The sequence below is a fragment of the Petromyzon marinus genome, chromosome 13 (genome assembly GCF_048934315.1).
Source record: "Petromyzon marinus isolate PM22_M1 ecotype Great Lakes invasive population chromosome 13, UKy_Petmar_22M1.pri1.0, whole genome shotgun sequence".
NCBI classification, from domain to species: domain Eukaryota; kingdom Metazoa; phylum Chordata; class Hyperoartia; order Petromyzontiformes; family Petromyzontidae; genus Petromyzon; species Petromyzon marinus.
The window spans coordinates 761,052-787,854 of record NC_133679.1 but is presented as its reverse complement, the minus strand read 5'-3'; the positions used below and the strand labels follow the sequence as shown (position 1 = coordinate 787,854).

Genomic DNA, 26,803 nt, shown 5'->3' with positions numbered 1-26,803 from the left:
GACCCACATGTGACGTCATTTCGGAGCGGCACGAACAAATAACGGATGTGACGTTGAACGAAACATCAACAGTTTAAATTTTTTTCCGTCAGCATTGTGATATTTTAGTGTATAACCGTATATGCTATATTCTGCTTTGCACAGACGAAATAACGCGATTCCCTCAGAGGCATGCGATAGACGTTAATTATTTTAAATATAGATTTATCACAATTGAAGTCGTCAGCTGGCGTTTGCGTGACCATCGCATGTCCGGTGATGCGTGGTTTCGCGCGCGTTTTTGGTCACGTGGCGGTGCCGCCCTCGGTCACGTGACGAGCGCGTGGCCGCAACTGGCGCCACGCGGTTTCCCGTTGGGCGGGCCGACACAAAGAGACGCAGCAGGAGCAGCAGCAGGAGCAGCGGACACGAGAGGGAGAAAGGCAGCAGCAGCAGGAGCAGCTGCTGCAGCAGCGGACACGAGAGGGAGAAAGGCAGCAGCAGCAGGAGCAGCAGCAGGTATCTTACAACTCTGCTGTTCATCTCGCTCGCAAGCACTGCGCCACTGGAGATTCACATCCCCCATAACAATTTACCCGAGTTCTTATAGTGAATATCTTAAATCAATAAACGTGTTTATTTAAATCTCTTTATTACTACTTTAGCGGTGCTGTTTGTTACCGGCCGCTTGCGTTCAGCAACCGTGACATTACCGTCGGTTCTACTTTTGAATCGTTTATCAGATTGGTGTCAATAAAAGCTTCACTCCCGACTTTAAACACATCGACGTAAACTCCAAATTGTAACTCCTTAACACGACGCGAAATGTAATCGAGCGGAACTTCCTGCAATGTCGGGCATACTCGTTCATCCCGTCCGTCGTGTAAGGAGGGGGTGGGGCCGGGGGTTTGTTAGAGACTCTTAAGCATTTAAAATGTAAACGTTCCCAATCAAGATGCTCACAAACCGAGCAGCGCGCAGAGCAATGATGACTTGTTACAAAAAAAACACACACACAAACCTCGGCACACTCGTCAACAACAACGCTGTGGCCTTAAAGAATAAAAGACAATCGGCGACGTTTCTTCATGGCACACAGGCCTCGCTCTTGTTAGCTGCGTCTCGCTGCACCGCATTTCCAAGCGTTCAATATGCTAAATTTGGCCTTAAACGCAACGATGATGACGGTGTTGTAGCCTTCGCGTGGCTATGTTGGTGTAGAGTAGTAGTAGTGTGTGATACCTTGTGGTGTGATGTTACCTTGTGTGATGTTACCTTGTGTGTGATACCTTGTGGTGTGTGTGATACCTTGTGGTGTGTGTGATGTTACCTTGTGTGATGTTACCTTGTGTGTGATACCTTGTGGTGTGTGTGATACCTTGTGGTGTGTGTGATGTTACCTTGTGTGTGTGATGTTACCTTGTGTGTGTGAGATGTTGCCTTGTGGTGTGTGATGTTACCTTGTGTGTGTGTGATGTTACCTTGTGGTGTGTGTGATGTTACCTTGTGGTGTGTGATGTTACCTTGTGTGTGTGAGATACCTGGTGTGTGTGATGTTACCTTGTAGTGTGTGTGTGATGTTACCTTGTAGTGTGTGTGTGATGTTACCTTGTAGTGTGTGTGATGTTACCTTGCGTGTGTGTGATGTTACCTTGCGTGTGTGTGATGTTACCTTGTGGTGTGTGTGATGTTATCTTGTGGTGTGTGTGATGTTATCTTGTGGTGTGTGTGATGTTATCTTGTGGTGTGTGTGATGTTATCTTGTGCTGTGCAATGTTATCTTGTGCTGTGTGTGTGATGTTACCTTGTGGTGTGTGTGTGTGATGTTACCAGTGGTGGTGTGTGATGTTACCTTGTGTGTGTGAGATGTTACCTTGTGCTGTGCGATGTTATCTTGTGTGTGTGAGATGTTACCTTGTGGTGATGTGTGTGATGTTACCTTGTGGTGGTGTGTGTGAGATGTTACCTTGTGGCGGTGTGTGTGAGATGTTACCTTGTGGCGTGTGTGTGTGTGATACCTTGTAGTGTGATGTTATCTTGTGTGTGTGTGATGTTATCTTGTGTGTGTGTGATGTTACCTTGTGGTGTGTGTGATGTTACCTTGTGGTGGTGTGTTTGTGATGTTACCTTGTGGTGTGTGTGTGATGTTACCTTGTGGTGTGTGTGTGATGTTACCTTGTGGTGTGTGTGATGTTACCTTGTGGTGTGTGTGAGATGTTACCTTGTGGTATGTGTGAGATGTTACCTTGTGGTGTGTGTGAGATGTTACCTTGTGGTGTGTGTGAGATGTTACCTTGTGGTGGTGTGTGTGTGAGATGTTATCTTGTAGTGGTGTGTGTGATGATACCTTGTGTGTGTGAGATGTTACCTTGTGGTGTGTGTGATGTTACCTTGTGTGTGTGATACCTGGTGTGTGATGTTACCTTGTAGTGTGTGTGATGTTACCTTGTGTGTGTGATGTTACCTTGTGTGTGTGTGAGATGTTACCTTGTATGTGTGTGTGATGTTACCTTGTGGTGTGTGTGTGATGTTACCTTGTGGTGTGTGTGATGTTATCTTGTGCTGTGCGATGATATCTTGTGGTGTGTGTGATGTTACCTTGTGGTGTGTGTGTGATGTTACCTTGTGGTGTGTGTGTGTGTGATGTTACCTTGTGTGTGTGTGTGTGAGATGTTACCTTGTGCTGTGCGATGTTATCTTGTGTGTGTGTGAGATGTTACCTTGTGGTGGTGTGTGTGTGATGTTACCTTGTGGTGGTGTGTGTGAGATGTTACCTTGTGGTGTGTGTGTGATACCTTGTAGTGTGATGTTACCTTGTGTGTGTGTGTGATGTTATCTTGTGGTGTGTGTGATGTTACCTTTTGGTGTGTGTGATGTTACCTTGTGGTGTGTGTGATGTTACCTTGTGATGGTGTGTGTGTGATGTTACCTTGTGATGGTGTGTGTGTGATGTTACCTTGTGGTGGTGTGTGTGTGATGTTACCTTGTGGTGGTGTGTGTGTGATGTTACCTTGTGGTGTTTGTGATGTTACCTTGTGTGTGTGATGTTACCTTGTGGTGTGCGATGTTATCTTGTGGTGTGCGATGTTATCTTGTGGTGTGTGTGTGATGTTACCTTGTGGTGTGTGTGAGATGTTACCTTGTGGTGTGTGTGAGATGTTACCTTGTGGTGTGTGAGATGTTACCTTGTGGTGGTGTGTGTGATGTTACCTTGTGGTGTGTGTGATGTTACCTTGTGGTGTGTGTGTGATGTTACCTTGTGGTGTGTGTGTGATGTTACCTTGTGGTGTGTGTGATGTTACCTTGTGGTGTGTGAGATGTTACCGTGTGGTGTGTGTGAGATGTTACCGTGTGGTGTGTGTGAGATGTTACCTTGTGGTGTGTGTGTGAGATGTTACCTTGTGGTGGTGTGTGTGAGATGTTACCTTGTGGTGGTGTGTGTGAGATGTTATCTTGTGGTGGTGTGTGTGATGTTACCTTGTGGTGTGTGTGATGTTACCTTGTGGTGTGTGTGATGTTACCTTGTGGTGTGTGTGATGTTACCTTGTGATGGTGTGTGTGTGATGTTACCTTGTGGTGTGTGTGATGTTACCTTGTGGTGTGCGATGTTATCTTGTGGTGTGTGTGTGTGTGATGTTACCTTGTGGTGTGTGTGAGATGTTACCTTGTGGTGTGTGTGATGTTACCTTGTGGTGGTGTGTGTGAGATGTTACCTGGTGTGTGTGCGATGTTATCTTGTGGTGTGTGCGATGTTATCTTGTGGTGTGTGTGATGTTACCTTGTGTGTGTGTGTGATGTTACCTTGTGGTGTGTGTGTGATGTTACCTTGTGGTGTGTGTGTGATGTTACCTTGTGGTGTGTGTGATGTTACCTTGTGGTGTGTGAGATGTTACCGTGTGGTGTGTGTGAGATGTTACCTTGTGGTGTGTGTGTGAGATGTTACCTTGTGGTGGTGTGTGTGAGATGTTACCTTGTGGTGGTGTGTGTGAGATGTTATCTTGTGGTGGTGTGTGTGATGTTACCTTGTGGTGTGTGTGATGTTACCTTGTGGTGTGTGTGATGTTACCTTGTGGTGTGTGTGATGTTACCTTGTGATGGTGTGTGTGTGATGTTACCTTGTGGTGTGTGTGATGTTACCTTGTGGTGTGCGATGTTATCTTGTGGTGTGTGTGTGTGTGATGTTACCTTGTGGTGTGTGTGAGATGTTACCTTGTGGTGTGTGTGATGTTACCTTGTGGTGGTGTGTGTGAGATGTTACCTGGTGTGTGTGCGATGTTATCTTGTGGTGTGTGCGATGTTATCTTGTGGTGTGTGTGATGTTACCTTGTGTGTGTGTGTGATGTTACCTTGTGGTGGTGTGTGTGTGTGTGTGATACCTGGGGTGTGATGTTACCTTGTGGTGTGCGATGTTATCTTGTGGTGTGTGTGTGATGTTACCTTGTGGTGTGTGTGAGATGTTACCTTGTGGTGTGTGTGAGATGTTACCTTGTGGTGTGTGAGATGTTACCTTGTGGTGGTGTGTGTGATGTTACCTTGTGGTGTGTGTGATGTTACCTTGTGGTGTGTGTGTGATGTTACCTTGTGGTGTGTGTGTGATGTTACCTTGTGGTGTGTGTGATGTTACCTTGTGGTGTGTGAGATGTTACCGTGTGGTGTGTGTGAGATGTTACCTTGTGGTGTGTGTGTGAGATGTTACCTTGTGGTGGTGTGTGTGAGATGTTACCTTGTGGTGGTGTGTGTGAGATGTTATCTTGTGGTGGTGTGTGTGATGTTACCTTGTGGTGTGTGTGATGTTACCTTGTGGTGTGTGTGATGTTACCTTGTGGTGTGTGTGATGTTACCTTGTGATGGTGTGTGTGTGATGTTACCTTGTGGTGTGTGTGATGTTACCTTGTGGTGTGCGATGTTATCTTGTGGTGTGTGTGTGTGTGATGTTACCTTGTGGTGTGTGTGAGATGTTACCTTGTGGTGTGTGTGATGTTACCTTGTGGTGGTGTGTGTGAGATGTTACCTGGTGTGTGTGCGATGTTATCTTGTGGTGTGTGCGATGTTATCTTGTGGTGTGTGTGATGTTACCTTGTGTGTGTGTGTGATGTTACCTTGTGGTGGTGTGTGTGTGTGTGTGATACCTGGGGTGTGATGTTACCTTGTGGTGTGCGATGTTATCTTGTGTATGTGTGATGTTACCTTGTGATGGTGTGTGTGATGTTACCTTGTGTGTGTGTGAGATGTTACCTTGTGGTGTGTGTGATGTTACTTTGTGGTGTGTGTGTGTGTGATGTTACCTTGTGGTGTGTGTGTGATGTTACCTTGTGGTGTGTGTGTGATGTTACCTTGTGGTGTGTGTGTGTGAGATGTTACCTTGTGGTGGTGTCTGTGTGATGTTACCTTGTGGTGTGTGTGTGATGTTATCTTGTGGTGTGTATGTGATGTTACCTTGTGGTGGTGTGTGTGTGATGTTACCTTGTGGTGGTGTGTGTGTGTGATGTTACCTTGTGGTGTGTGTGTGTGCGAGATGTTACCTTGTGGTGGTGTCTGTGTGATGTTACCTTGTGGTGTGTGTGTGTGTGATATGTTACCTTGTGGTGGTGTTGTGGGGAGCGATAGTGTAGCGGTTAGCGCGCTGCGCTATGAACCTGGCGACCCGGGTTCGATTCCCGCTCACGGCCAACACCAGTGACGATTATCTGAACCGGTCCCGTGCCTCCCCTAGGTCGACTCAGCCTCAAATGATTACCTGGTGCGGTGTGTAAACATTTCCACTAGGGAGACAAAGGCGGTCGGGCGTGCGGCTGGCCACCCACCCCCTCGTGTACCGTTACCGGCCTTCATAGGTGCTCGCTAACAGCACTTGCCCCTACAGTCTGTTAAGGCTATACGGGGAATCTTGATCTTTTTTATCTTTGTGTGATGTTACCTTGTGGTGTGTGTGATGTTACCTTGTGGTGTGGTGTGTGAGATGTTACCTTGTGGTGTGTGTGATGTTACCTTGTGGTGGTGTGTGCGTGTGATGTTACCTTGTGGTGGTGTGTGCGTGTGATGTTACCTTGTGGTGGTGTGTGCGTGTGATGTTGCCTTGTGCTGGTGTGTGTGTGATGTTACCTTGTGGTGGTGTGTGTGTGTGTGTGATGTTACCTTGTGGTGGTGTGTGTGTGTGATGTTACCTTGTGGTGGTGTGTGTGTGTGATGTTACCTTGTGGTGGTGTGTGTGTGTGATGTTACCTTGTGGTGGTGTGTGTGATGTTACCTTGTGGTGGTGTGTGTGATGTTACCTTGTGGTGGTGTGTGTGATGTTACCTTGTAGTGGTGTGTGTGATGTTACCTTGTGGTGGTGTGTGTGTGTGTGTGATGTTACCTTGTGGTGGTGTGTGTGTGTGATGTTACCTTGTGATTTTGTCTCGTGGTGTGTGATGTTACCTTGTGGTGGTGTGTGTGATGTTACCTTGTGGTGGTGTGTGTGTGATGTTACCTTGTGGTGGTGTGTGTGTGTGATGTTACCTTGTGGTGGTGTGTGTGTGTGATGTTACCTTGTGGTGGTGTGTGTGTGATGTTACCTTGTGGTGGTGTGTGTGTGTGATGTTACCTTGTGGTGGTGTGTGTGTGATGTTACCTTGTGGTGGTGTGTGTGTGAGTGTGATGTTACCTTGTGGTGGTGTGTGTGTGAGTGTGATGTTACCTTGTGGTGGTGTGTTTGTGTGTGTGATGTTACCTTGTGGTGGTGTGTGTGTGTGTGATGTTACCTTGTGGTGGGGTGTGTGTGTGATGTTACCTTGTGGTGGGGTGTGTGTGTGTGATGTTACCTTGTGGTTTGTGTGTGTGTGTGTGTGTGTGATGTTACCTTGTGGTGGTGTGTGTGTGTGTGATGTTACCTTGTGGTGGTGTGTGAGTGTGTGATGTTACCCTGTGGGGGGGGTGTGTGTGTGATGTTACCTTGTGGTGGGGTGTGTGTGTGTGTGATGTTACCTTGTGGTGGTTTGTGTGTGTGTGATGTTACCTTGTGGTGTGTGTGTGTGATGTTACCTTGTGGTGGTGTGTGTGTGTGATGTTACCTTGTGGTGGTGTGTGTGTGTGATGTTACCTTGTGGTGGTGTGTGGCGTGACCACGATGCCACCCCGTACATGATAGAGGTGTTTATTGTTAGATCGCGTAAATATGAATGTGTCGTTGAACCCGCCACCACCACTTAGTAAGGCTTGTCACGTAAACAGAACATTGGCATGTGTGGTGGCGGGTTTAACGACGCATTTACGCGATGTAACCCCCCAAGAAACCTCGATTGTGGATGATGTTGGTCGCGAAAGTCTCTTGCGTATTAACCGATGCCACCGCGTGTGAGAGGATTGAGTCAAGGTAAAACAAACATTCGAATTCCTGCAATGGGTGACCACAGTGGCTGGCCGCGGAGGGTTTGTGTCATTGTCCACGTGTGCATGTCAGGCCGCCGCATCTGCTGCCAAGGTTTGTGCGGCTCCGTTGCGAACAAAGATCGACGGGGACGAGCAGCCCACTGCCCGGATGGGGGCGGGGGGGGGGGACACTTTATATTGGTGTGGGTGGGGAGCGGTGGCGCGGCGGTTAGCGCCACGCTGCGCTACGGACCCGACGAGCCGAGTTCGATTCCCACTCACGGCCATCAAGGCCGGTGACGATTATCTTGAACCGGGCCTGGGCCTCTCCTAGTTCGGCTCGGCCTCAAACGAGCACCTGGTGTCGTGTGTAAATATCACCACTGGGGAGACGAAGGCGGTGCTGGGCACCCCCCCACCCTCGTGTGTGTCGTGCCGGCCTTCGTCGGCGCGACTCGCTAACGGCACTTGCCTCATCAGTCTGTTCAGGCGATACCCGGGGTACTCAGAAACCGTCTCTGATGGAATGGGAAGTGTGTTGAGGCGATCCAAGTCGCCACCCTCGCCGTAAGAAAGAGGTCGCCTCGCTCGCCCGCCCTGGCCGCTGTAGCGCGGCTACGCGGTGGGTCAGGGTGACGCGGTGAGTCAGGGTGACGCGGTGAGTCAGGGTGACGCGGTGGGTCAGGGTGACGCAGTGGGTCAGGGTGACGCGGTGGGTCAGGGTGACGCGGTGGGTCAGGGTGACGCGGTGGGTCAGGGTGACGCGGTGAGTCAGGGTGACGCGGTGGGTCAGGGTGACGCGGTGAGTCAGGGTGACGCGGTGGGTCAGGGTGACACGGTGGGTCAGGGTGACGCGGTGAGTCAGGGTGACGCGGTGGGTCAGGGTGACGCGGTGGGTCAGGGTGACGCGGTAGGTCAGGGTGACGCGGTGGGTCAGGGCGACGCGGTGGGTCAGGGTGACGCGGTGGGTCAGGGTGACGCGGTGGGTCAGGGTGACGCGGTGGGTCAGGGTGACGCGGTGGGTCAGGGCGACGCGGTGGGTCAGGGCGACGCGGTGGGTCAGGGCGACGCGGTGGGTCAGGGCGACGCGGTGGGTCAGGGCGACGCGGTGGGTCAGGGTGACTCGAACGACGGCGACGTCGCAGTTTCGCCACACAACGCCCCTGGGCTGCGTGTCCCGCGAACAGAGATTAATGTTTTACATTGACAGTGAAACGTGACTTCAAAATCACAGATTATTTGGTGACGCTGCGTGTGGCACGTGATATTAAAGGTGGGCTATTGGCCGTGATGTCGACTTTTAAGGCCAGTCTTATCTCTGTAATCGCAGATACACCCTGACGAGACCCACTGCATTGAAGTACAGTATCATGTAACGGCATTTGTCCCACTTCTGAGGGTCACTTCGGATTAAACTTCATCATCAACAACGTCGTCGGTGTTTTGTCCATGAATTAAGCCCAAACGCCTGGGAGGGATTGCCTGGGCACAAGCAGCTACGAAAGAAGAGCTGTGTGGTGTAGCTGGGAGAATAGCTACGTGTGGTGTAGTTGTGTCGTGTAGCTGGGAGAATAGCTACGTGTGGTGTAGCTGGGAGAATAGCTACGTGTGGTGTAGCTGTGTGGTGTAGCTGGAAGAATAGCTACGTGTGGTGTAGCTGTGTGGTGTAGCTGGGAGAATAGCTACATGTGGTGTAGCTGTGTGGTGTAGCTGGAAGAATACCTTTAATAGATGCTTGTAGTGTTTACGGCGGCATACTTACCATGCTATTTGTTTCCATAGTGGCTGTCTGGGCTCCGCGTGGTGTCTGCTGGATGTTGTTTGTCGTGGCCTGTGCCCTGTGGTTCTCGCGCAGCTGCTGACTGCCCGTGCATGGTGTCGGTGAGCGTTGATCTCTTGTCGCAGCAGCAGAAATGTGGAATGGGATGGACCCCAAATCCAAGGGGGGCACCCTGCCACGCTCTTGGGAGTCCTTGGGCGGCGCGCCGCTGTCGTTGTGCACATCCGCGGAGTACCACCACTTCCCCAGCGAGCCGTCGCGCCTGGAGCCCGGCGGCTGCCATGTGGATAACCTGGTTCAGCGTCTGCCCGGCGTGGTGAGCGTGCGATCTAGCCCCACTGGTAAGGTGAGACCACCACCCACCCAGCCCGGCCAAATTTTGTTGCGGCTCAGGAGGTTGATGTCTACTGCAGATGTCACGCGATGGATGAGTCACTTCTGTTATACGTTCAAGTTTACTGGCTAATTCAACGTACGATAACAATTCTTACACCACCACCCTGCCTGGCCCTGCTTGGCCCCAAGCCTGATTCACATGACTTGTGAGGCCAGAGTTTCACAATTTGCATGTGGCTTGGAGCGACAAATAGTGGGAAAACTACCTGTAGCGAGAAAGCCCGTACTGGCGCTGCTCAGATGTGCCAGTGCAGAAGGGTTAATGGTGCACTGCAGAGCCTTGAGCATCACACGCCACAAGGTGTGATCAGACTAACATTGCTCATAAACACATAGAAAACACCTTCGTTTGAGCAGACCATGGTAGAGGGGTGTTGACTGTGTATAATAGCATACTATCTTAAATCTTGACTTAAAGCTTTCGTGACTGCAGGAATTTATATTCTTGGGTCTTTCGGTAAAGTCACGTAGATAGGTTAAAATAAAATTAGTTATTATTTGTTATTTTCTTTGAACCTATCTACGTGACTTTACCGAAAGACCCAAGAATAAGCATACTATCTTAACATTTAATGTTTTCTCAAGGACAGGATTTTTTTTTATTCCAGATCACATGCCACCCAGTAGAACTGCCGCCTGCTTCACCAGGCAGTGAATTTGGTGATCTCAGTATGGGTGTCGAAACGGGACTTTCACACACGTCATCATTGCAACTCCAGAGGAGACACGTGCAGATCGGTATCTTGCAAAACACCACTATTTATAAATAGTATTTTATACATTTTTAAGATGTAAAAGTATGTTCACTATGTGGTGGTGCAGATTATGATTTACTGCAGTATGATTCCCAAGAGCTTTGTACTTGTATTTACCATAAGTGTTTCATTGAAGATTTAGAAAAACGGGGGGAAGGTGCAGCGTACGGTCAGACGGGGTTGGGTGTGGACACACGAAGGGTGAAGCGCAGTGGAGGAGTAGCACCGACACGTGGGTTGGTGTCCCACATGGGGGGAGGGGGTGAATGTTATCAGTGGGAGACAATATAGAGGTGATGCTTTGAGGAGTGTTGTGGGGGAGGCAAGCCGGGGTGTGTGTGTGTTGTGGATTTTTGCGTGACTCTTGGGGTGGTGGCAATCGGTGAGTACGTGTTGAACGAGGGTACGTCTGGTGGGGCAAGTAGGAGGGATGTGGCGGTGGGAGAGTGTGGGCGTGTGATGCCTAGCGTGACACGAAGGGGAACACGAATAAGATAACAAATTTAACGCAGGGGGAGGATAGGGGATTAGAGGAGAAGCGGAGGGGGGGGTTAAGCCCTTGGACTAAGACCACGAGGTCTTTAACCTTGCCGGAGGGGTGGAGAATTTTTGAATTCCTCCTCCCAATTGCTGAGGACCATGCAAAAATATTTCAGCGAGCAGTTTGGCTTGAGGGCCAGGCAGGCCTGGAGAGAGGTGGTGTGTGTGACTGCCATGTGCAGAGGATTACTCTTTTTTTCCCTTCAGTGTTAAAGATCTAATACAGGGAGTTTTCCCCTTTGGTGAGTCCTGGTGGTCGGTAAGCCGAGGGAGGTTGGTGGAAGTTGATGGGGTGACGGACAACTTGGTGATGTGATTGAAGTAACAAATCACAAGGCTAAACAATCTGGTGATGTCAGGGCAGTCCCAAAATGCATGACAGTCTGTTTGTGGAGTGTCTGGTGGGCATTTGGGGCATTTGTCTGAGATAGGCGAATTAAATTTGGCTCTGTTTTGGTTTATTTGGTAGTATGTGTGCAAGAATTTCAATTGAGCTTCACATTATGAGAAGCATTGTACTCAAAAATACACTGTAATCATGTGTTGTGACTCGGCATGTTTTATTGTGTTTTAAATTTAACAGAGCAAACCATGCGACCACCGGCTGGTAATGAAAACCCCTTGGAATATTGCAGTGAAATGCCTGCCTTTACTCAATCACACATGTCTAAAACCTTACAACATGATGGTGATCAGTAAGTCAAATGTGTTCATTTTACTGTTTTCAATAACTTGTGAAACATGACTAAGAATGTGTTTTACACGGAACCTTGTGAAACACGACTAAGAATGTGTTTTACACGGAACCGTGTCAATGTTCTGGGAAGTTTCACCGATGTTTGACTAACGTATTACTTTTCTTTCTTGCCCTAGTTTGCCGATGTATGGTTTTTCATCAGGCTTGAAAGGATGCGATGAGGCATGTGAAAATAACTCAAGAGACTCCTTATTTGCGCATTCTGTTTTGAGAAAGCGCATTCAGACTATACTCATTGAGCAAAAATGCATTCTGTGGTCCGATTTATCTAAGTTGTATAAACGGACCTTTGCTGAAGACTTACCAGAGGTTATACTGGAATATTTGAACAAATGGACTGACATATGCCACGTACGTAACATTTTAGGACTATCTGAGGCTCTTGGTCAAATAGTTTCATGTAAAATTATGTTTTAGTTGATTCGAAATCCTCTTATCCACAGTTACGCCTTTTGGTGTCCTCTGGTCTACCACCGTTTGAGACGAGGCTCAAAAGAAAGCTGCCTCCGGTGTGGACCAATCAGTTTCAAGGACAATGCATTTCTTATAGTATGCTTTTGTTTGCATTCTGACCACAAGTATTGTGGGTAATGCAGACATGATTCCTTGTAAAAGGTTTCAGTTTGGTGTTTTATCATCTTAACACCTGTTTTGTTGCCAGAAAAAATGGGAAAACCCTATTATCATCCATAGGCTTAAATTTACTTCGCTTGTGGTCACAAAATGTGTGGATAATCGACTGAATTAGCTGGTTAACTCCTTATCCACATGTTAAGTGTCATGTTCGGTGTCGAGATTTGTGGGAAGGATGCTTTGTGCCCTTATGATCATAAAGTTTCACTGTGTAACTCGTTATTTTTATATTGCAGGTGAAAAGATTTGGTTCTGAAAGATCTGGCAGTTGCATAGTCATGCTATCTGATGATGCCAGAATGCAAGTTGATGGTCTCAACCCTTCTGGGGTAGGACTCCAAGGGAACTTGGGCAACGTGGTGAAATTCACACCTTTTCAAAGCTTGTTGGAAAAAAAGCATGAAAATAAGTCGCCATTGAATGATGTTTTGAAACGACAGCTGTGTAACCTGCTGAAGGATCACAGGAGTGGAATTTGGTTGAAGTGTCTCCCAAATTTATTTTTCAAGAAATATAACCAGACACTTCCTGAGGAGATAATACAGAAATATGAATGCCTTTCAGAGATTTTTGACTTGGACATGCCTCTGAAAAACAATCCAAAAAGTGTAATTCTTCATTTTCCAGACATCTCTGAGGTAATTGTCGCACCTGCTGTTTTGCCAAAGGCTGAATTAACATTTGGGAAGATCAGTTGGGTAAGACACTGCGAAGAATTTTACATCCAATTTGAAACGGACTTTCTGGAAAACGATTTGAGAAGCATCAGCAACATGCTGCTCAATCAGTATGCAACTGGTAAAAGGGAGCTCGCCCAATTCGTCCAAGGAACCTTCTGTTCTTTTGAGATATCGAACAGCTGGTATCGAGGTCAAGTCCAGTCCGTTGACGTGAAAGAACAGACCGCCATCGTTTTCGCAATAGATTACGGCTTTCACACCAGCTGCGTCCGCACAGAGGTCTGCAAGTTACCCCCTGCGTGTGCTCGTCTCCCCGCCCAGTGCGTGCGTTGTTGCCTGCGTCCCATGGGTGAGCACGGCGCGCAGTGGGCCTCCACGGCCCTCAGGGAACTCAACTGCCTGAGCGAGCGGTTGAAGGTCAAAGTGGAAGAAGTAAAAGGAGAATTTGCCATCGTGGTGCTTTACACAGAAAATGGCACCTGCGTGAATGAAAAGCTCTGCTCGGCGTGCGTGCAGATTCCATCGCTGACCCTGTCCGAAGAAGACGTTGTGTTAGTTTCATTCGTCACGGCCGAATCGACTAACGAGGTGATTGTGAGGTGAGAATTCGATGACTTTTTTTCGTGGAAGCTCCGAAGCACACGCTTGTTGTAACAACGCTGCTGTTTTGTCAAATCGTTCACTGTTTTTCTTTCATATTTTATAGATATTGCAGCGGAATATACGCTTGCCAATTGAATGAACTTATTGAATCGATGAACCTATATTATGGCTCCAATAAGGGCAGGATGATGCCTTGCTTCAGCGTCAATGAGTTGGTGGCTGTGCATGCCGAGGAGCGGGGCTGGCTACGGGCGTCTGTTGTCAACGTGTCCGGTGACCACGTCGAGGCAAGTGGACTTGCATGTGTTTTGCGGAGTTAGGTAATTCAATAGTGGTCAATAACGGGATTCAAGATGTCACCTGTACACCACGTGCAGTACAGCTGAGAATGAGAGGAACACGCGTGTGCAAGTGGCCACTGGCAGGTTAACGTATGTTTGAGCACTGACGTGCGGGTGGCCTGTCTAATCTCACTGGCAGATGGCATCGATAGTCTTCTGGAGCTCTTGTATATAAAAAAAAATTCTATATCACATTAAACAAAATCTATTTTAGTCTTATCAGTCTATTGACCAGCGGCATTTTAAAATGTAAATAGAAGGGTAGATGTGATGGCATCACTTGTTAGCACTTCTTGAGCGTTCTCGTAGAGGCGATGTCGGGGGAGGCGGGGGGGGGGATTAATGAATGACAATGGGTTTCGATTGCCAGTTAGGTTATGCATATGGTAATCAATGTATATTATGGATGCACATTATGCAAACTCATTATTCTTGTACCTCCTGTCGATTGTGTGCACTAAAATATCCATACCAGTTAATTGTTCAACGGTAATCCCTATGGAAGTATGGTTACCTCTATAGGCATGCATTTAAACAATGTATTATTTGATGATTCGCTTCCAAGCAGCACTAAGGCTGTAGCTATTTGAACAGTTCAAATTATTTATCTATCTCTCAATTTTGATAGATTCTCTGATTAGCCTTGGCCAGTAGTAACTAGTTTTGCACAGAACTTCAACATCAAAATCAATCGAGTGTTCTTGTTGGCACGTGTGTTCTGCCACTGCCAACAGTTGTATTTGGGAGTATTTAATATTTATTTGGTCTTTTAGTCTCGTGCTGATTTATATTCGTCCTGTTTGCCCAACATAGCATTTGCCACAAGTGCAATTAATCCTGTACACCTTCTGTTGATAGCTTCGGTAATACATATGTTTGTTCCAGATATGAATTTCTGTATTTTATGTACTGTGCCAAATCTGACTCGGGTGTTTTGTTTTTCCAAACAACTAGCTAGTTTATCAGTTACTCCGGCAATGTACGGTATTTTAATAGTTTAAATTACTTGGTCAGTTTCAACGCTGGTGTTATTTTATTTGGTTTTGGCATTCAATGCCCTGTTGATTTGTGGATCATTGTAACCGTTCAATTGCAGCGATTCTTTAACATGTTTAATTTCACTTCTCTATCACCACCTGACACTGTCTTAGCCCGATGTATGACTGTCTTGATAAGATTATTTATGTGCGGAGTGATGGTGTGACTGCATTCTTATAGGCATAAGTGTGCCTTTTCTTTCGGTAAACGCTGTTTGTTATTTTACCATTTCAACCGTGCCCGAGCAGAATATCCAGAAATGGTCGAGTTCTGTCAGCTTCAAAGGAGATAGAGGAGAGCCCATTGCTGCTCCTTCATTTCTAAGCCTCTTGCTCCATTGGCCAACAGAGTAAAATGTATACATTATTTGTATGTGGAGATAAAGAATGGAGGTGCATGTTGTACCCAGAATATACCGCAATGGTCTATAATGTATGTTATTATATTTGTCGTTTTTTAAACAAGGAGGAGGCCACAAGCATGGAGTTGCTTTAATGAGTCGGTGTGAACAACCCGTTTGTTTGTGTCAGGCTGTGTGGCATGTAAGGATAGTACAGGAAACGTTGCTGCTTGTAAACCTGAATTGTTATACATCTCGTCAAAAGTCAAGTGATGCTAAATTATTTCACGTGTCCCTGTTGTATCCATTGAAGGTTATGTGCGTTGATCTGGGCCTCTCGCTAGAAATAAAGAAGTCTGATGTTCGTCAGTTGGAAGACACATTTTGCAGCCAGCATATGCTTGCGCTTGTGTGCCAGCTAGCAGGTAAGGTGTTTTGGGGCTGAAATGTGTGGTGTGTTTATTGGGAATTAGATGAAAATATTTATTGGAAGTGCAGTAGTACCCTGTATATTTTTGGGGTGTCCGGCCCAAAGACCTGGAAGCAGTTGCTGGCAGATGTTCGGGATCCATTCTTGAGTTTGAGCCAGTTCAGCAACAGGCTTGAAGCGGTGTTGTTATTTTAAAGAGCCGATTCTCTGCGTGTTATTAGCACGACCCATCCGTGATTGACTGGTCTCATGAGAGTGCTCAAAAACAAATGTTGAGACTTATAATCTATTGCATTCCCCACCAGCCTAGTCCACACCGGTGTTGTTCAAGGAGAGCTTGGCGTAACCTTTGTACAGATTGGCATAACTACAGCAATACCCAAAATTACGTCTGCCTATTTTACGTCGTTTCGCAAATACGTCAATTTGTTTGAACATCGCTACTGGATTTGCGTCGCCTCAAACCCACACACATCGCTGACAGCATCGTCCCTTCTCGTATCCGTCGCCTCTCAGCCTTTGCCTCCACCTACCCCGTACACGAACTACGTTACGTCGCGCATGAAGAAATATACTGCGCTGTCGAGTACAATAGATTTTTTTATCTATAGTATTTTAGTGATGTTATAGCGTGTACTGTATCTTATTGTACCCTGTATAGGTTGTGTAAAATGTTATTGCTATACACGAGTGTTGAGTACAATATTTTTAGTAATGTAATGTAACGTGGGTACGTCCTTGTATGAAGGTCCACGCCTTAACACAGCTTCGCCGTAGCCTCCATTGTCTTTGTTGAGCTCTCGTGGCGTGCAGACTGAAATTGCTTTTATTGACGTTTCAATATTCGTCGTCGCACCTTTCAGCAAGGCATCCTCGAAAACGTAAGCCACCGGGGTATTGTAGTACTTTTCAAAAGATTACAAAGAATGGAATTTACTCGGTTTAAAAAAAAAAGTAGGCATCAGTGGTGTTTACGGTGACTGGATACAATTTGGATGTAAACAAAGGTGGTGAGTGTGGGCTGTGTCTAGATACGTTTCGGGTGCTGTTAAAGTGGTGTTTATATGCCGCAAAAAATGTACTTAACCTTTATCCAGACACAGGTGGCTCAGCGAACTGAGGGCTATAAAAATGAGATGAGCACCCACCGCCACTTCACTGACTTGACGTTTGTCTTTGTTGGTTTGCTAGGCTTGGAATACTTTTGCAGGGACAAGGCGGTCCTCAATTGCCTTTGCTCGATGGCTTATGACCACATCCTGCACTTGAAACTTTTGAAGAAAATCCCCGAAGCCCTGGTGGTTCTGTACGACCCTTCTGGGGCGAACATCAACGCCGCCTGTTTAAGAGCGTTAGAGGACAGGCGTCTTGCCCTGCAGCTCGAGGTTGGTGTAACGTCTTCTTTTAAAATGCCAGTCGGGCCTGTTGACGAGACGTTACTTGACTCGCACGCCTTGGAACACATTTAATCTGTAGCAATTTACAGTTGGACTTTCGTCGGCGTAATCGAGTTGGGTTTTAAGAACGGTAAATGTTTTTTGGCTGCATTTTGACCAACTGCAGTTGTCTTAACGGCAGTGAAAGAGACGACTTGTCATGATGTTACGCTCACAGTGATGGGCATAACAACTCGTATCAAAATAGAGAGCAGCAGGATAGAATGTGTAGCTGTGTCGGAGAGCGCTGGGAAATGCTAGCAGGGGTTATCCTTATTTAAGGGTGTCATGATTACATTTATATTCCACATTACCTAAGGTAATTACTAGTGTGAATGTTACACGCAACAATTTTGCTGGTTGGATAACTTCAGTAGAAAAACTTGAATCTGAGTTTCTATTCCTGTATTGTTTTTTGGACTTGTGGATCACTGTTAACATTGGAAAATACATTTTAACTTAGTAAACCTTCACAATTCAGAAATCGCTTATAGTCAATTTCTCTTTCAGGTAAACGTGACTTATAGAAACGTCTACATTCAGCACGTGACCAGTGATGGTTTTTTCTTCTGCCAAATGAAGACAAATGTTGTCAAAAAAGTGGACAGAATCCTTTCAGAGATTGAAAAGGTGAGGATCTTTGTGTACCACGTGGTGTAAAGTCCTTCCTGCCGGCTCTTCTCAAGCCACCATTGGGTGGTCTTGCCCCCTTCCCAGGCTGTGTGCCATGTAAGCAATTGTAACCAGTCTTTCCTCCTTAATGTGGTTTCAGTTTACTTTCACGGTTCCCTTTCCGTGTGTGTTCGCGTGCACACACTGCTATTGTTGTAGGTCAAACGGTGAAGCTATTTCGAACTAAATTGTCATTGGCATTTATGAGTGGACAATAGAAATGTGTTGGATTTGGTTGAGGAATATGTGCCTGCCGCTTGGTTTCACTAAAAATACTTGCTTGCGTTAGGAGTAGAGTTGGTTTGTGGTAATGTTTTCCTGTTAAATAATTCAACATTTGATCATATATGCTTCTTAAAAGTTTACATTATTGATTTGAAGTATGGCGGTGATTTTACATCTTCCTGTGGTTATAATTCCTTGAAAATATTCACCTGTAAAATCCCTTGATAGAACAAGGGTGTCCAGGGTTTATATTGGCACAGGGATAGCAAACACGTTTATGTAGCCCTGGTCCTAATACGCATACGAGCGCTAAATCTCTCATGCTGTGTGCGCGATTATGCAGTGTTTGTAATTTGCAAGTAAATGTTCTCCTGTCAGGAGGTGGCATGCCTGGAGCCCGTGCACCACGTTTTCAGTGGCATGCGGTGCCTCGTCCAACACGTAGAGGGGAGGCCGCTGGTGCGTGCGGAGGTGAGAGCGCGCTTACTCCACCACTCGCGCTGCTGCTGCTGCTGCTGCTCTCCACCTCGGGCTCTCCCCCGTGTTGTAAAACCCCCGTTGTCCCTCCAACCACACGTTGCACTTCCTTTCCTAAACACGTTCCTGAAGAAGGATTGGTGTCTGAGCTGGCGGCTGAGCCGCATGCCCCTCCCCCCCGTCGCGCATGACGGCAGCTGGCGTCACGACGTCGTCACAACCCGCGCAAGGCTGCCCTGTGCAACAACAGATGTAGCTACGGGAACGTCCAAGTGGAAACTGAAAGCGCTTTCTGACACGGCGAAACGTTCTATCCTTCTGCTCTTGTTGCAAATCTGTGCAAATCTGTCCACGTTGACAGCAAAAGGGAGCCTGAGAGAGGGCTCCCTCTTACGCCCGCTTCTCTGTTCGCACAACCCACGTTGCCCACTTCAAGTTCACAGCACAAGACACACAACCCACGTTACACAGCGAAGCGGGTAACGTGGGTTGTGTCTTGTGCTGTGTGTTCATTGCGGCACAGTAGGGAGCACAGGTTGTGCATCTGCCAGTCATCTCAGTCAATCCATGGCACCTGGGTCTGTCTTATGACCTCCTGCCAACAGCGGGCCTTCGACATTTCACATGGCCTCAAATTGCACCTAGCCTGGCACAAGTGCTGTCGTGAAGTCACCGCAACTTAGTGGTGAACGAAGGTTGTTGTTGTGAGACCCTCCGTAATCATCTCTTGTGACTTACTGCATTTTGGTCACAAGTGCTGGGATTTAAGAGCTCAGGTGTGGATTCTATTTTCACAAAATATAATATAATCAATTGCATTACGATCCTTGGATAATATGTATTCATGTTCATGAAGTAAATCACTTTTTTACAGTTGCATTTTACTTTTTAAAACCATTTGCTTTTAAGAATGTATTTGGCTTCTTAAACTTTTTGTGGAAAGTAGTTTGTCGATAACTCTTTTATTTTATTGTTGTACTGCATAAGTAGTGCCATATATTGAAATGTTATTTAGATTGTACACGAGAAGCATATTGAACTCTAACAAAGGTGTTTTCATTGCATTCTTGTAGATTTTGCATGTTCAAGACCAACACATTGTGGAGGTTTATCTCACTGATTACGGTAAAAGAGCACTGATCGAGACTTCGAGCCTCTTAAGAATCGGTGCACAACACATCAAGGACTTGGTGGAGATCCCTGCACAGGTAGGAAATACTCATCCTGTCCTTGTCTGAAACCGATCCATTGTGTAATTTTTTTAATGCAGGCAAGTATTAAAATGCAAAGACTAGGTGCAAGTGTTCTAGTTTCGTATGAATGCATATTGCTCGTCCATTGCTTCCTGGCCAGAAATTATTTAAAATGCAGTAAAAGTCTTGACTTAACACTCATTTCACAGCACGTAGGTAAGTCTACATCCACCTGGAATTACATTACTTTTTTGCTCGCCGTTTTACTGATGTTTGTTATTCAAGAAGAACGGCTTGTGCGCTAAATGATCACAAGTGATGTTTTACAAAGGTTGTGAAGTGCAGACTGGCCGGTGCTGGCACGGAGCACGTAGAATTGACGGGGCAGGTTCTGCACTGGTTGCGAAGCTGTGTGGCAGAAAGACACGGCTGGGGTGTGAAGGTGAGAGATGGTAACTCACACCCTGTCTTGTTGGGCCATGATGCTGGAAAACAGTCGCCTCCGATTAACGCGATTGGCTACGTGCAGTGCGAAAGAAATCCAACATACATACGAGTGTGGAGTTGTACTACTCATTTCATTTATACCCTTGAACCAGTGGGGAGAATTTTACATTGCAACATTCGTTCCAGTCCTCCTGTCGTTCATTCCTCAAAGGGCGGGGACAAATCTCAACAACGTGGGCAATGCCTGCTCCAGACATTCAGAGTGGCAGAGAAGGAAGCCCCCCCTCAATAAATACAGGCCAGGAGTGAGGGCAGCCTCGCATCAGAAACACCCAAACCTCCTCCCTCCTAGGTCCCTAGGAATGTTGCGATTAGCCTGGCAATAGGAGCCAACTGCAACGGGCAAATGGGTGTAGGCCATACGTCTTTGAGTATTAACTTGCACTGTCTGTCTGTCTATATCTCTTATCTCTCTGTCCTTGAGTATTAACATCCACTCGTCGACTCGCCGATTCCAATGTGGTAGCATCTCCCGCTTGGTTGCTGTTTACTTACGAAGGGAGTCGTGGTAAATCAGATTCAGTGGCGTTGATTAGTGGAGCGATTGAGGAGGCTTGAGAAGCAGAGGATGAGGTTAACGGGATGCCCATGGCCTCGGAGATTAATCTGGTGGTGTCTTCTGAATGCAGTGACCCCAGTTCACGCACAGGCAGCTCCATGCAAACTCCATTTGGTTCAGAAATAATTTTTCTACCCTCTTGTGAGCCTTTAGCTGTGCGTCTCCTAAAAATGTTTAATACTCAACTATTTATGGAGGCCTCACATCTGGTATATGGGTGGGGAGCATTTGTTGTCCTAAAACTCTATCCACACTATTCTGTAGCCCAGTCAGATTGTCTATCAGCTTTATCAGTGGTTCCTTACATTGAAATTGTACGGAGTTCAGCATGAAATTCATCATACTACATTGTTTTATATTTTTATTATTTTATTGTTTCCCTTCTACGTGACTTTACCGAAAGAACCAAGAATATGAATCCCTGCAGTCACGAAAGCTTTAAATCAAAATTTTACATTTATTTTCCTAAATATATTTGTCTTTGATGCTCATGAGTGCATCTATTATTACAATCCTGGCTCTGTAATGCATTGAAGTTAAAATATTCTCGACGACTTTTAGGAGACGTTTTTCTTGGTTTGTTTTTCAGGTTGTTTCCACAGACTACTCTACATCTGTCTCAAACATCTACTTATTTATCAACGATGGGAAACACTGGGAAGACACCGTGAACTGCACCGTCATCTCTCGAGCGCTTCGCTCCAGGTCTAATGTGGAACCCAGTCCATCGGTCGGCTCGAGCGAAAACCCCGAGTCGTTTGAGCAGCGGTGCACCGCTGGCAGGAACAGCAACGGTGCCGTGGCGTTATCGCCGCCGTACCCCGGGGAGACATTCGATTTTCACGAGCTCAATTTCGGTGGCACCAAAGTGCCGAGGCCTTTTCAACTGCGGGAAAGCTCCTTGTCCCCCGTCTCGGCTGCACTGCAGCAGCAGCAGCAGCAGGAGCAGCAGCAGGAGCAGCAGGAGGTGGTGCCGCCGCTGCACGCGTTGCCGCTCGGTAAGATGAAGCAAGTTTTCGTCTCCGCCGCCCACCTACCAAGCCAGTTTGTCATGCAACTCTGCCAGGAGATGCCCTTGCTGGACCGCTTGATGAACGAAATGGAGCAGCATTACCGCAGTAAATCACCCCGGCCTGCGACCGGCGTCCAGGTCGGCAAGATTTACGCCACGAGATTTGAAGATGACAGGTGAGTGAATGTGGTCGTAAGAAATCCCTCTGGGATATTTACATTTTGGAGCGTTTCAATCAGAAAACGTTGAAGAGTTGACGGTTTATAATCTTGGTTCTTTTGGCAAAGTCACGTAGATAGAAAACAAAAAAGCTAAAACAAAAGCAAAAAACCCCCACGACGTTTAGACTGCAACACAAGCGGTCTTCATCGGGAGCCTGATAAAGATCGCTTGTGTTGTTTTTATTTAAGATTTTTTGTTTTCTATCTACGTGACTTTACCGAAAGAACCAAGAATATGAATTCCTGCAGTCACGAAAGTCTAAGTTGAAGGTTTGTTGTAAAATATCAATGCAGGGAACTAAACGTCGGTGTTGGCGCACCGGCTGAAAAAAACTCATCGCGACCAATCTCATTATAATGTGCACTCCCTGGTGATGTGAAATTGTATTCAAAACAAAAATGTGTCCACAAATTTAATGTAATGAAGATTATGACAATTCTCGGTACGATTTGAAAGTGCAATGAGCCAATGACAAGTAGTGCATAAAATATTCCAACCGCACCTCGCAATACAAATGGGGGGGCAGTGTTTGCAGTAGAGACGAGCCTCTGCAAGCCAGACTCACGGGCAGCCCCCGGTGCAGTGAGCTGGAAAGTCCGGCTACCCGCAATTCCAATTAAAACCTATATATAAAAAACATTACCAAATGTATGTGTATTACATGTACACTTACCTGTGTCCTGTAGAGGATGTGTGTTTGTGTAGTACACCAGTGTGTAGATTATAGGCATTAGTGTACAGACCAAAACAATTAAAACCATACTTGTATGTACTATTGTATTTATGGTCTGATGGTATTCTGCTCGCCAGCACTCATCCCCCACTAACCCCTCCCCCTATCAGTAGTAGATTGACCAAGGCTGCTGATAGTGATGGATATGGAACTGGAGCAGATACGTTTTGGAAAATGTAACTTGATCTCAATGTTGTACAACTCGTGCCGTGCATTCCCATTCATCGCTTGCTTGTTACTTGACAGATTCTACAGAGTTGTGGTGAAGGGTGTGATGAGTGGAATGGCCAACGTCTACCAGCTGGACTACGGAGAGTACAGTGTGGTGCCGCTGGACAGACTTCTGCCTCTTCCCTTAACATTCAGAACCCTTCCCATCCAGGGAGTGTGTGCCGAGTTGTTTGGTGAGTTGAACTGGAATAATAGATGGAATTTGTTTTCCCCGTTGCCTTTCTGGTGGGAACCCGTTACGTTGGTCAGCATACAACAATGTCTCGCACATGATTTCAGGTCGTATAATTTAGCATTTTTAAATACAATTAAAAAAATACATGATGATAAAGTACCATCAGTCATGGTGCATATGCAGAGGAACCTTTTGGCGTGGATAGGTGTCTTGGGAGTGTAAGGATGAGATTGAGCCAATATAAACTCTGGAATTGAAATGGTCATTGTTTAGAAATGTGCCAGTGTTATACCTCACTGTGGAGCAAGCACAAATCAGGTGGCAGAGCGAGTGGCTCACAATCGAATGGTCGTAAGTTCAAATCCCATTTGGAGATTGACTTGACCCATCATCCCTCCATTGTCACTAAAATAAGCACCACTTTGTGGGGAAGTCATCAGTGGTGGTTCTGTCAATAGACTTAGCCCCCCCCCCCCACCTTATGGAAGGTGGAATTTCCACTAGTGGCTCTTGGGGCTGTGAACGGGAGATGAGAGCACCAATGCCTCGATGCCCACTTGAGCCCGGACACTCGCTCTGATGTAACTGTGAATGTATATCTTAACCGTACGTATATCTTAACTGTGTGCATATATCTTAACTGTGAATGTATATCTTAACCGTACGTATATCTTAACTGTGAATGTATCTTAACCGTACGTATATCTTAACTGTGTGCGTATATCTTAACTGTGAATGTATATCTTAACTGTGAATGTATATCTTAACTGTGAATGTATATCTTAACTGTGTGCGTATATCTTAACTGTGAATGTATATCTTAACTGTGAATGTATATCTTAACCGTACGTATATCTTAACTGTGAATGTATCTTAACCGTGCGTATAGCTTAACTGTGTGCGTATATCTTAACTGTGAATGTATCTTAACCGTGCGTATATCTTAACTGTGTACGTATATCTTAACTGTGTGCATATATCTTAACTGTGAATGTATATCTTAACCGTACGTAGGTCCTAACTATGTGCATATATCTTAACTGTGAATGTATATCTTAACTGTCAATGTATATCTTAACCGTACGTATATCTTAACTGTGAATGTATATCTTAACCGTGCGTGTATCTTAACCGTGCGTGTATCTTGACCGTGCGTGTATATCTTGACCGTGCGTGTATATCTTGACCGTGCGTGTATATCTTGACCGTGCGTGTATATCTTGACCGTGCGTGTATATCTTGACCGTGCGTGTATATCTTGACCGTGCGTGTATATCTTGACCGTGCGTGTATATCTTGACCGTGCGTGTATATCTTGACCGTGCGTGTATATCTTAACCGTGCGTGTATCTTAACCGTGCGTGCATCTCCCAAGGTACTGCCTCCGAGCACGAGTGGTCTGTGGAGGCAGCGACTTTGTTCGGCAAGCAAGTGAAGGGAAGGAGTCTGTGGGCGCTTTTCATGGCGACCGATGAGGACCCGAGCAAGCCGTTTGAGAGGAAAGCCTGCGTCGACCTCATCGACACGTCGCAGGACAACGACGTCTACATCTCACAGCTCATGCTGAATTTTAAGTCGTGAAAAGCACCGTGACACGCTGGCGATTACAACCGCACGTGGCTCGTAAAGTTTGGTTCGTTATCGCCGATGTTTTGTTGCTGTTTAAAGTGTATCGGTTTATTTCCTGCTGCGGTGGTTTTCAATGGCATTGGTTTAGTAAACAATATCTAGGATGTACTTTCCCGGCAAAAGCATGGCACTAATATTTGCGATCTTGCTTAAATTAACAAGTAGAAAAAATATGTTGCCAGATTAAAATGCAGAGAAGGAAATCTGCGGTTGTAACGCTCTTCAAGAAAAGCAATGATTCTTAACAAAATATCACACGATGACATGTTTTACATTTACAAGTTACGTGAACACTTTTGCGTTGTCTGGGATTATTTGGTGGTGCAGATTTACAAATCGTTCCCACGTGTGCAGTCTAAATACTGCGAGCAAGATGACAGCTTTGAAATGTGAAGTGAGAGTTTTGGAGGTGTAAACAGTTTTGGAAGAGAAATTATTTAATTGTAACTTCTCATTTCCGCGCTTTGAGTAATTCCGTCTGGACTAAATTGCCACTCGGCAGATTTCGGGCCAAAATTGTGTTCTCAACGCGTCTGTCAGTACAACTGCGTGTCAAAGATGTACACGGCAATTCTAGATTTGAAGCTTTCGTGACTGCAAGGATCCATACTCTTTGGTTCTATTCGGTAAAGTCACGTAGGTAAAAAAATAAAACAACAAAAATCACGACGTTGCGGCCACAACACAAGCGGCCTGCACCTTTAAGCATTATTATTATTGCCGGCATCTCCCTCGATCTCAAACTCTTTGCTTGTGGAGTTTTGACAATTTTGGGGTTTAAATGTTATTATTTGAAAAGATAACACACGCAATTGCATGTGAATCTGCGCACCAAATAGCCACAAAAAACAACTGGGATTAAAGGCCACGAGAGTCGCACAGTGGCCAGTTGTTTAACACCTCAAGTTGTGTCAAACGCCTCGAGTGACGCAGCCCCTGGTTTAACACCACAATGTTGATAGAGAACGAAGGGAAAAATTCCCCCAAAGTTTTTCTGCTACCGACCTCTGGCTAGATGAATAATACACGAAGCTCACCTTGGCATTTTTGTTATAAATTCAACTTTTTTTTATATAAAGATATGAAACATTTGTTTTTTGGTAGTGGCTTAGGGTGCACTTTAATTGTACATTGTCCACGGAAGCTGTGCAAAGTAACTGCTCAGCTGCGGTACTGGTGTGGATGGTGTTGTGAACGTGTTGAAAAGGTTTTGTTTTCCCTGTTATTGAATTCGTTTGCTTTATAATTTTGAACAGATTTGCAGGGATGTAGGGTGGCTTTCACGTGTGTGCTGATTAAATTCACACTTTCATATTGGCGACTATACTTTGCATTGATTTATAATATATGTAGATCCTAAGATGGGAATACGTTTAATTGGAAGACTGCACGAGATTGTGGCTTGCACCAATTTAATGGAAAATGTTAGTTTTTTGATCTCTTAAGATCATGTACACACGACGTACTCGTAAACATTCTTGACGCTACATTGTACATTCAACGTTATCTGAAGAAGATTATCTGAAGCTTTCCACAGTAAACATTCCGTTATCTACAGGTGAAGGTGATATCTGCCAGCCATCTTAATCGAACTCATTGTTGTACCACAATCATTCACTGTTTCGTTAAACTGAAGAAAGAGCAACACCACACCAACTCAAGCCCTCTCGTCGTGGCCAGCAGAGACCCATGCATTTCGCTCCTGACTGAACACAATGCTGTCGTACGCAAGTATAGGATCTAATTTTTTTTCATTGTGATGTTTAAACTTACTATATTGTAGTTGGCAGTATACAAACTCCCCGTTCTCTGCATTTGGTCAATGCTTCGCATTGTGGTTGAAGTGTGAATTTGCCCCTCGTTGCCTGGGAAAGTGTGCAACATTGAGACTCGTCATCTGCCACCCTCCATCCACTGTTCGCATCCCTGAATCGTGCCATTATTAAAAAAATACCGTTTGTGATTAATTAAGCTATTTGTGGTGTTTCTTTTTATGCATAAGTGGCATGGCGTGGCGACTTCATCTTGCGTTTGCTCAGGAGTCCGCGGTGTTGGTCCAAGTGAAATGTTAACTACCTCGCCTGGTATACAGGAGGTCGTGGGTTCGATCCAG

At 46.0% G+C, this 26,803-nt stretch overlaps 1 protein-coding gene across 6 annotated transcripts; it reads left to right on the top strand.

The window, feature by feature from the left end:
* The first annotated feature begins 79 nt into the window (after positions 1–79).
* Positions 80–26,661, top strand: TDRD7 (tudor domain containing 7). 6 transcript variants are annotated; one of them, XM_076066759.1, is made up of 16 exons: positions 80–498; positions 9,235–9,452; positions 10,111–10,240; positions 11,381–11,492; positions 11,671–11,905; positions 12,424–13,466; positions 13,574–13,757; positions 15,503–15,614; positions 16,811–17,004; positions 17,566–17,685; positions 18,331–18,423; positions 19,503–19,637; positions 19,954–20,064; positions 21,278–21,876; positions 22,902–23,059; positions 24,437–26,661. In XM_076066759.1, exons 1-16 carry the CDS (start codon positions 249–251, stop codon positions 24,640–24,642), a joined length of 3,900 nt encoding a protein of 1,299 aa, XP_075922874.1. In that variant the 5' UTR covers positions 80–248; the 3' UTR covers positions 24,643–26,661. The 6 variants fall into 6 exon arrangements, with proteins under 6 accessions (XP_075922874.1, XP_032809695.2, XP_032809697.2 ...); XM_032953804.2 differs by having other exon boundaries at positions 9,232–9,452; XM_032953806.2 differs by having other exon boundaries at positions 9,213–9,452.
* The last annotated feature ends 142 nt before the right edge of the window (positions 26,662–26,803 follow it).